General features: G+C 41.1%; 2 protein-coding genes across 3 annotated transcripts in view; one reads left to right on the forward strand and one right to left on the reverse strand.

Moving 5' to 3' along the window:
• The window catches only part of grcc10 (gene rich cluster, C10 gene), a 7,307-nt gene extending 5,460 nt beyond the window's left edge, over positions 1-1,847 (forward strand). Inside the window, exon 4 of the mRNA XM_005731156.2 lies at positions 1,362-1,847. Coding sequence (XP_005731213.1) covers positions 1,362-1,501 — 140 coding nt within the window. The 3' untranslated portion in view covers positions 1,502-1,847. The remainder of the gene's footprint in view (positions 1-1,361) is intronic.
• A 200-nt stretch (positions 1,848-2,047) lies between these two features.
• Positions 2,048-10,223, reverse strand: LOC102200006 (cytospin-A-like). Of its 2 annotated transcripts, XM_005731157.1 has the most exons (12): positions 9,768-10,223; positions 8,815-8,932; positions 6,666-7,130; positions 5,939-6,012; positions 5,091-5,659; positions 4,923-5,010; positions 4,742-4,817; positions 4,621-4,657; positions 4,218-4,314; positions 4,001-4,117; positions 2,854-2,913; positions 2,048-2,733 (listed from the first exon to the last, which is right to left on the reverse strand). In XM_005731157.1, the coding sequence occupies exons 2-12, from the start codon at positions 8,852-8,854 to the stop codon at positions 2,644-2,646; spliced, it is 1,713 nt and encodes a 570-aa protein (XP_005731214.1). In that variant the 5' UTR covers positions 8,855-8,932; positions 9,768-10,223; the 3' UTR covers positions 2,048-2,643. The 2 variants fall into 2 exon arrangements, with proteins under 2 accessions (XP_005731214.1, XP_005731215.1); XM_005731158.1 differs by lacking the exon at positions 8,815-8,932.
• Positions 10,224-10,782: the final 559 nt, after the last annotated feature.

Genomic DNA, 10,782 nt, shown 5'->3' on the forward strand with positions numbered 1-10,782 from the left:
GATGTAGGCAGTAACAGTCTCTGCGTACTCCTGGAGGTCAGTGGTGTTGTTATAGGTGGCAGCCTGCTCTTTGCTAGGTTAGAGAAAAAGTGCAAACAGTGTACTGTGAAAATAAGCAGCTCGCCCACTGCTGGCCTCCCATTTAGTTTTTGTAGAAAAAAAAAAAATTGTAATCCCCCCGTTTTTGAGATGATTAGGGATGAACTCTGTCCAAAGAGCCAACCATAGTAGTAAGATTATCTGTGGAATTTTTTTCAGGACAGCAGGTTCCTTTCTCTGAGTTAAAGTACCAAGTGTAAGACATTATTCTCTGAAGGCTTAAAACAATAGAAACTACTCTAAAGTTCAAATAATTTTAAGACACCGTTCAGACTAGAACAAATGATCCCACCGGTGCTAATTAGTGTTGGCTGATATGACGCAGAGTACTCATATAATTTAATTTGGGTCTTAAATGTATGAATTGGACATTAAACTACTCAAAGAAGAACAAATAAATGCTGCATTTATAAATCATATTTGTTTCTCATCTAAACGTTTCTTACCGTTTTCTATCTCTAAAGACATCACCTTAAATCTCCCACACAATGCTGTTACAGAAACCAAACTTTGCAGGGTTGTAGTCACTTTAGATGTATACCAGTCACACATTGGAGAGATGTCTGATCAACTACCCGAGACATAAAGACAGTTATAACTAGGAGGCTTGCAACAGATTGCATAGCTCAGACAGAGGCTCGATGGAAAAATAATGAAATTGTTATGGGATTAGGTACAAAGACGGCAGCAGATGAGACCGCCTGAATCCACAGAGGAGCTTTAAGATGCAACAACAAAGCCAGACAGTGTCTTTAAAACACTTATATTCCACCTACTGAGTTCATTATTATCAAAACTAATATCATCCTCACTACAGTGTCACAAACATATATGCACATCACTGTTTTTTATAGATACTAAATGACATATTTTAAATGGGCCTCAATTTTTAATCACACACAGGGAATTTTTTCAAATTAAACATGTCCAAAGTTTTAAATAATAAAATCAGTGTATGTATAAGTAATCCCGGGGAGCCGAAGGCTCGGGTTTAATGAGGTCAATTCGGGCACACAGCACAGATGCCCCGCCTACTTGTGGTTTAAATTTCCTGTCTGCAAGGTGCAGCCAATCAAAAGGGAGTTGCTTTAAAGAAAGAAGAGTTGAAATAGAAATCTGTTCTAGGAGAATCCAAAAAAGTCAGTAACAAACTGTAATAGATCCCTTTCGATGGAAACTTCCAGTCTGTACTGGTTACAGGCTGCATGTCATTCTGGGGAGATGATATAATTTGTCATGCTGATCATCTGCTTCCCTTTCAGGTGTCCTTAAATTTGCCCGACTGGTCAAGATATATGAAACCCAGGACCCAGAAATCGCAGCCATGTCTGCTAAACTGAAATCTCTTCTCCTACCGCCACTTTCAACACCACCTATAGGAGGCGCCATTCCGGCTTCATAGGAAATATTACTTCCATCCATTGTTCGCAAGGATACTTCCATTTAAACTTTGGAATACAGTGCAGTTATGAGCAGATCCAGCATGCCGTCAACAGTTCTGTCTTTATGTGGAGCGGTTATTGTTTAAAAACACTAAATATTCCAAGAAAGACAACACAACTTTTCCAGTTTAATCTCAAGTACCCTTGCTTAATTATTGCTTTTCTTTACTGTTCTGTATTTATTTGTCACATGTTACACCATGACCACTTTCTTAACCTTAATCATTTCCTTTGATGCCATGTTTTGTACCATTTTTATATGCTGTCAAATGTCTTTTTTGTTTAAATTAAAATGTTTTCTCTGAACCTGTGTGCATTGTTAATGCAGAAAATGTGCAAACAAACAAAAAAACCCCCCAAAAAACCTCATTTCCATTTAAATGCTTTATTATTGCAGTTAATCTATATACCAGTGTTTACCATACTTTAAAAAAAAAAAACAACTAAAAAAAAAACTTAAAAAAACCCTGAATCGATTACATGTATTTACATATATACATTTCATTAAAGGCAATTTTTCTTTTACATATAGGATTTGGGGTTAAAAGATCACTATTCCAGCATATAAAATCTGAATACATATCTACCTTATACAGCTCTTAGGCTTTGATGCATAAATACATATTGTGGCAGAAGAAGTTCAGGATAAAAATATTAGTCGAGATAAATAAAGTGACCCAGATTCTGGAACCTACACTACATTTCCAAAAGTGCTTTTTTTCCCCCTTCACCAAGGCAAACTGTGCAAAACCAGTGCAGATGGCACCCAGTTTATGTGGAAGTAGTTCAGTGTGCAGTCTTTCTGGCATATTTAGATTTGTGTCTTGTGCACATTCATCGAGCCAGGTATTCAGATCCAGAATAACTTCTGTGCATGTTTAAGATTTTTTTTTTTTTTTTTAAAAATGGCTCAGATAGTGAAATGCTATTTAGTTTCTTCCACTTGTTTCTGTGAAAAAGATTGTTCTGGTACCTAAACTTAAGTCATGGAGTCCAGTATTGCCAGCGTGTTTTAGTTTAGAGAGCTGAGCTCCGTCTTGTGTCTCCGTGGTTCAGCTCCTGATTCATAATTATAGAAATAAAAAAACGAAGGCGGAAGACTTCACATCTCAAAGTGGCGGAAAATACTTTCGACATATCCCAAGACCCTCTGCCAGTCTGGTCCTTCTGCCTTCAGCATCTCCTCCACTGTCTGCCACATAGGATAAACAGGAAGTTTTAAAAAGCAGATAAAGAACAATAATGTTAAAGTTGAGCTATTTGTGTAAAACACACAAATCTGAGTTGAACAAGAAGAACAAAAATGTCTCACTAGTGTGGCAGAGATCCCGACACTCTCTCCCGTCTTAAAAGCAAGCTTCAGGTTTGCCTTCTGTAAAAATAAAGACACGTTTTGTATGAACATTTACAGACATGAATGTGTAAATGCAAATATACTTCATAGCCCTTATTTTTGCATTTTAGATGACAAGTTGGATTAAGATAGCACATATGGACTATTCAGGTTCCACATGTATAACCGCGTGTCTGTCACACAGAGAGCTGTAGGAGGGTCAAAGGGCACCAAACCATCAGATGGACTTGTATCTACTCCTTTGTGTGAGAAGGAACAGAAGGAGACAGACTTCCAGCAACCCTTTGTATACGTTTCTCACCAAACTTACAGAGACCGAGACCATGGGGGTGATTTGAACGCCCGGCATCCTTTAGTGGGACTCGTGTCCAGCACAACAAAGACCTATTGAGGCTCGCCATTTGCACCCAGTTCTCTTCAGAGATGAGAGTAGGTTCACACTGAGCACATGTGAAGGAGTGTGAAGATAAGTTAATGCTGCCAGTCATTGACTGGAGGTCTTCTCTGTGGGTCTGTGACTGTGCAGACAACCTTGTCCAGCTCTCTTCTCCACTGTTTCCTTCACATTTGTGAGACTATTCTGAAAGACACAGGAAACCTCGTGGCGGCACATATGGTTGTGCCATCCTGGAGTAGCTGGACTAACTGTGCAACCTGAATAGGAACAATAGGTACTGTCTTATGCTACCAGTAGTGGCAAGGACATTAGAGAAAAGAGAAGAAAAAAAAAAGTAACTAGAGAATAATTGGTCAAGCGAGAGCAATGTTGGCCACCACAATCATTCCCATTTGTGGGATCGGTCTTTTTGTTGCCTTTCCAGTCCACCTTGTGACTTAATTTGCACAGAAGGAGGTGAAATGGATTCACAGTGGTTTATGTTTCCTAACTGGACAGATTAATATCCCTGAAACTTTACCGACTTTGTGCTGTATTGTGTTAAGCATTGCACATTTGAGTTTACTATTCAAATTTAATCTGGTGTCTTTGGTATGTATTTGTATTTTATAGGTCATTTAATATTGTGCTTAACTGTCCGGGGACAGCAGATGGAAATTAAAGAGTGCTTTCTTTTCTCTCGTGAGATCATTGCATTTTGAGTTTTACCTTATCAGCTGGGTTCAGGCTGTCATAGGGGATGCGAGTTGGTAAATAGGTGTGATAAACAGCACAGAACGCCAAACCATCTTCCCAGCTGCTGCTGAAGTTGGTGATCTCAATATTCTGCCACAAAACATTATTTGCAATTTGTCTGAATTTAACTTGTTACAAAGAGTCACATGACTTCATATAGCTCAGCAATGCTCAAGTTCTCTTCTCTGACCTTATAACCTTGAGTGCGAGTTTGGCACCAGCGCAGCAGGGAGTTTCTCCTGGAGCCACCATGGCGCCTCAGCAGAGCACTGAAACCATCCTGAGGTCTGAAGACGGAGAAACATTTTAACTGCGAATTGCTCATTCACTGCAAACTGTTTCAGTCATTTAACCTGAGAACACGAGTGAAAAAAAGTGTAATCGGACAAACACACGAATCGATTCTAAAGTCATACAAATATAAAAGTCATATGGGTCAGTTTTAACTGTTTTTGGTTTAAAGAGTTGAAAACTGCCAATTCTAACAGTGTGTTTTTGGTTATTTTTCCACAAATGCTTGCCAACCTCTCTTTCCACACAAAGACATCAGCATCATCTTTACCAACAATATATGAGGCTTATCAGCCACTCACTTGAAGGAATCTGAGCTTTGTTCGTCATCCCGTTTTCCTGCATCACACAAATGCAGACACAGTTGTAATAAAACAAGATGCTATGGTTTGGTTAACGGTGATTCGAGAGACTGAAGCACACCTGTGTAAAAGCTCGACCAGCTGTCCTGCCTCTGTAAAATTCGGTCCATCCGCCTCCCTTTTGTCGGCTCTTCTTTCTGAAACAGTTAAGTAATGGCATATTTGACATTTCATTCGACATGGGATGACATCGATCATCTCAGTGTCTCCCAGTATATCACAATAGTGTAAACGTGTTATACCTTGCACAGTGGCAATGTTGTACTCAAGTTTTTTGAAGCCCCATTTGGATTTAAAGAGTCTGTTGGAAGCGGGAGACGAGAGAGACTCCTAAGAAGACAACAATTTTGTGTTGGATTAGATTTTGTCGCAACAAGGAGACCACAGTTTGAGCTTTTATGCAGACTCACCAGGATCTCTCAGAGAGCATCACAATCTTTCTGGGATCTTTCTGTCCACGTCCGTCACCTTTCTTCTTCTCCAGGGCAGTCAAACTGCGAATGTATGCCTCTGCCACCCCTTTCCCTTTCAGCTGCACATTTTTTGATTCGCTTGTCTCCTCAGGATCACAGCCTTTTTCTGTAGCATCCACCTCTTGATTTGTTTCATGAGCTTCTGTCCCTGCTTCAGCTTCCTCTGTAACTTCAAGCATTTCCCCCTGCTGCTCCTCAGAGTCTGGTTTATCTGCATCTTTATATGTTTGACCTCTGAGGGCATCGAGCTCTGCTCGATCCTGCTGCTGCTGCTTCTCCAGTTCAGCCAGTTTGCAGCAGGCGTCTTTGTGTTCAGCTCTCAGCCTCTCTAGCTCTCGGTCCGTGTCCTGCTGTTTGCTGAGGGCCTGTGCCAGCTGCTCCTTTACAGTCCTGTGGCTCTCCTGGAGTGAACCCAGAGCCTGCTCTGACTCAACCCGGAGCCGGTCGGCAACAGACACAGCGACCTGTAGGTCACACTGGAACTGCTGCCACTCCAACCTCTCTGTCTGAGGAACAAAGAAACACTGTAATTCCACGTTAAGGCTTGCTCTCCAATTGTCATTACTACATAAATATCTGTCTACTAGTCAGTACCGTGTGACTGAATTTAAGTCTGACCAGAGCTGTTGGAATGTGAATGTTGCGATGTCGTCACATGACATTTAAAACAGAAATAAGTGCACAGAATTAGACAAATGCAGCACTAAATGCTGCATGAAAACACAGCTCTGAATGCTAAATAATTAGCAAGCTCACTGTCTGCAACCTGTAGACCAACAACTCACCCTGAGTGTCTCCTTCAGGGTCTCCACCTCTTCAACCAGCTCTTCTCTTTCTGCTATCAAATGCCGAAGCAGCTCTGACACACGAGTTAGAAAACAAAACAACCATATCACAAAGGTGTCCCTTTAAGTTACTGCATATTATGCTGCTGTTAATAATCAATTTTCCACATGACACTTAGTAGGTGATGATGATATTTAAACCACTTATAACTATGATGGATAGCTCCTGGAGTCATACCAGTTTGTTTTTGTTTTTTTTTTGCCATATTCCACGTTTGAGTTTCAGTTCCATGTTTTATCCTGGGACTAGGTTTTTCTTTTTAAGTCAGCTTTTTCTGATTTGCTGCTTTTTAGAAACACAAGGTTTTAACAGTAGGTAGGTGGGGCCTTTGTGCTTACATACCATTGTGCTGGAGAAGACCATATTGAGGATATTGCATCTCTTTAATATCATACAGATATAGAAGTGGAGAAAAAAAACTGCCTGAAAACAAGTGTTGGGAGGAGTGTGAAGCCTGAGCTTTTTTGATCCTTCGCATGCAGATTTCATTATTTGAAACTTTTTCCACGTTTATTATGAGCACGTACTTCTTTAACAATATATATGTAATCTTTAACTACAAAGACTTTCTGCTTCCTTTCTCATCACCACACATCTCTGATGTGTCAGTGACAGCACACTTAAAAACAAACAAACAAACAAAACAGGTGATGACAGAGGGCATACCTACTGCTCCTGTGGTAATATCAGTGCTGGGTGTTAGGCCCAGTGAGGCCCTGTAGTGCTCCATTAGACTGAGTAAAACCAAGGTCATCTCCTCTCCAGCTCTCTCTGCTGTAGCCTGTGGCTCCAGCCTGCTGTCTCTCTCATTCGAACAAGGCTCTGAAGGCGAACCTCTGGATAAAGGCAGCGGTACTGGAGTGGCCGGACTGCCCACCGCTGCCTCATTTCTCGCTGCTGCATCGCTCACATTTGTCTCTGAGGCAGCGACGCTGTCAACGCTGATTACAGCCCATTCTGAGGGAGCCGACAGCTGCTGTGTCCACTCTGTGAATGGAGAGGTGGTGGTGCTGCCAGCTGCTGGAGGAGTTTGTGCCTTATCAGAGGAAGCTGCAGAGGATAAGGCCATGACAGTCAGCTCTGCCTGTGAGGGTGTGGTAGGAGGCGTTTGGAAGAAATCTAAAGGAGAACCTGAGAGGAGGGAAATAAATAGGTAAAGGAGAAAAACGGCACTGTCCTGAAATCTGTTGAAAAATGTGCCGATTGCAAAGCCACCCCTCTTCTTTTCCTCACTGCAGATGTAAGCCTCGCTGCCTGCTTCCTTATTTACTATCCTCGGCAGACTGATGCAGCAAAAAACCTCCCCTGCCAATATCTTGGCTGGCAAATGCAGGCTGTTCCCCCATGTGGCAAGATCCATGAAGAGAGATAATTTTTACCCTGATCATAGAGCTGATCCTCACTGCAGCCAAAATGTGACTATATTATAAAGAGCTGCAGAAAAAAAACAAACCAAAAAAACAAAACAAAATATAAACACATTAAAAAAAAAAAACTCTAAAAAGACACCTGGAGAGCAGAATGATGATTTTGCTAATGCATTATTAGCATTTTAGTTATGTGTCAAATCAGGAAATATCCACTAGTGTGTCATCTGTTGCTGAAAACTAATGTTACAGCTACTGGATTTCTCTGTGATGTTGATATTATCCTGTTTATGGTGTGGAAATTTTGGCAGGCTACATGGATCTTCGCCTCCTTTGACTCTGATCTTTTTAAGCTTTCCCCTCCTTGTCCTTGTGTTGTGCTGCAGGATTCTGCAGACTCATCATTTCCCTGGCAGCAGCATGATGTAGTCTGCTCAGCTACCATGGGGAAGCTATTCTCATCCTCTAGCATGAGCCGAATTCCTGCATACCGACAGCCAAGAGACAAAAAGACTAGACCTATAAAGTTGTAAAGTCAAATTTCACACATTAGCTCAGCCAAATGTGACGCTTTGAATTCAAGGATACTGAAGGGCTGAAGAAGCTAAAACTCTGATCCCAACTTTTATTGAATCTTACTGGATGTGGTTTCTATTTCACTGTCATGCTGATTCATCATTTTGTTTGCTGAAATATGGTTTTTGATCATACAGGGCCCGACACCAGAATTTAGTTTGGTTTGAAAAGAGTGAGTCTATAAAATGCAAAGCATCCTCACTGACACATTTACATTTTTTTTTTGTAAATGGTTGTCCTTAAATTAGTATTTATTTCGAGTTTACTAAAACAGTTCCAAACACATTTTCTGCTGCTTTAGACAAAACATTGAGCTTTGGTTAAAATAATAACTATAAATAAATTAAAATGGTTACTGTGGGAATATAATGGAACATTCTTTGTCTGATCTTTGTTTAACGGGAGTGTTAAAACCTGTTATAGTGAGTGAATGGCACAGAGAATGAACTCCTTCAGGCAAATGTCTCCATAAGCGTTCACTTTCTGTAGTCACCCTGTTTTCATCCTTTGGTAATGTGGAAGCACAACAAGCACAAATGTTTTGATTGACGCCCTCTTCAGTGCGAGAGCCCCAGCTGCCGTGCTGTCTCACAAAGTAAAAGTAACCGACTGTCTTTCTCGTGCCGTCTCTTTGACAGTTTATTTTTCACACTTGGAAATACAGAGGAGACAAAGAGATGAAGTGGAGCTGACAGTTTCCTGGACCTGTCGTACCAACAGTCTAAAAATAGTCAGACTTAGAAATAATGATCAGAAGAAACAAGACAGTTACAAAAAATAAATAAATATACAAAGCCTGAAACTTATACACAGTATTTTATAAATAATTTCTCTAATGTGTTTTGAAATTGGACTATTGGATGCTGAGTTACCTGTAGGGACATGGCTGTCTTTGCCATTGTGGTTACCCATGATCCAGCAGGGGTGGATATCTTGATAGGCTATCCCAACTGCCCTCACTGTGTCCTGCTTTGTGAGGCTCTCTGTTGACTGGCCAAAAATAAATAAACACGGTTTTCATGAGTATGACTCAGTCCTGACCATTTGATGAGCACAACAACAGAAGTCCAGGAATTCTAGTCCCAAGCCCTTTAGTAACAGTTTCCAAAAACTACAGAAGCTATTACATTTGTCCAATAAAACTAGCCTCCAGTAAATTTGCCTTTGCATAGCTTTCATTATCCTGGTCAGCTGGCTAATGTGAAGTAAGGCAACACGAATGTGTGGTGCCCAAAGCATAGCAGCATCTTGTCTGTCAACTCCACGGCAGCAGAATGAGGTTGTCATGTTTAGCACGTGGCTGCGTCTCTGCCATGAAGAATGAACTGAACCCCATTGAATAATCAAGCAATTTAAGGCTTCCTTGGAGAAGGGGGAGGAGAACGCACACGAACCGAAAACGGAGATTTGTTCACACACTGGAACACTATTCAAGTTTATTCGGCATGCAAGATATAATGTGACAGACACGGTCCATTTCAAATGACTCACACAGCTGTATTACCCACAGGGCTATACAGGATAACTAACTCTACCAGCCCGACCTATTAAACTCCTAAATCATTGCGCAGCTTAATGAATTGTGTGCCGTGTTAAAGAATGAAGCCTCTAATTGATGAACGTGTCTCGAAAATTGTCTGTCTCTCAATCTCGTTTCTAAAAAGCTTCGCATTTTTGAATAGCTCTGTTTATCAGTGAAGTTTGGCTCATGTTTTTTCTGCATCCATGGAGAAAAAAAACGTGCAATTTATCGAGCCATTTTGGATGTTATATCTAACCAGTCGCCTTTCACACGCAGTCATAGCTCCAGTTTCATTCATCCTACCTGCTCAGCCTACCAGCTGGACGCCTTCCAGTTTGGCCCCGACTGTCCGTCCGGCGGGTTTCTTCTTCGGGTGTCTCGGGACAAATTTGCCTTTCTTCGTCCCTTATCCCAAATTTAACGAAAGGCACAGAGCCAATCAATAACAGTCATTTCTTCTTCTTCTTCTTCTTCTTGGGTATCCTACATTACCAAACAGCTACAAAAAGGCAGCCATATATAACTCCAACTCTAAATCTAACTCCGCTGCTTCGCCTTTAAATCCAATGCGTCAAAAAGGAGGCAGAAGCAAACTGATTGCGCAGCAGCCGCACGCTGGATAAACAGCATGAATGTTTGTTAATGGGATTATTTAGATCTCAGTTTTTTTTTCAATCGCACAATACAACAAATCCAAACACCAAATAGTGAGTAGAGTGCAGGATAAAATGCGCTTGCTGAGAAGCAGACACACCGGCTACGGGCTAATTATCTTTTGTTAAATGCAGGTGTGGCGCCAGGTAACAGGTTATACTTTCACACGGTCCGTGGGTGCAGTGTGTCACATTGCATCTGTCGAGAGAATGGAAACCAGCCAAACAGCCCAGGAAATATTTAGCGGACACAACTTTAAACCAGAAAGTCCCCAGAGTGGTAGCTATCGATCCACAGACCCCGTTCGTGGGCGGAAACTCCAACTGTTCCGACACTGAATAAGTCACTGCATACTAACGAGTGGAATTTATTTATTAATGTTTCTGAAAATGCACACCAAGGCCGTTGCTCGTCTCCACAGAAAGGAAATTATATAAAAACGTAGATAAGGACACCTCGAATGAAACTGAAAACCCAGACACGCATTTAATCAGGAAAAATGGGATCCCATCAAACCTGAGAGCAACGAAATTACATGTGGCGAACGTGGTTAAAGTGCTGTTTTTTCGAGCAGTTTTAATTATGTTAAATTAGAACTTACGCAAATTTTAGATGAGATATCCGGGGCAGAGGTTGTGCAGTGATCCTTAAAGTATATATATAT

Source organism: Pundamilia nyererei, unplaced genomic scaffold, assembly GCF_000239375.1.
Source record: "Pundamilia nyererei isolate P.nyererei 1_Seehausen unplaced genomic scaffold, PunNye1.0 scaffold00041, whole genome shotgun sequence".
NCBI classification, from domain to species: domain Eukaryota; kingdom Metazoa; phylum Chordata; class Actinopteri; order Cichliformes; family Cichlidae; genus Pundamilia; species Pundamilia nyererei.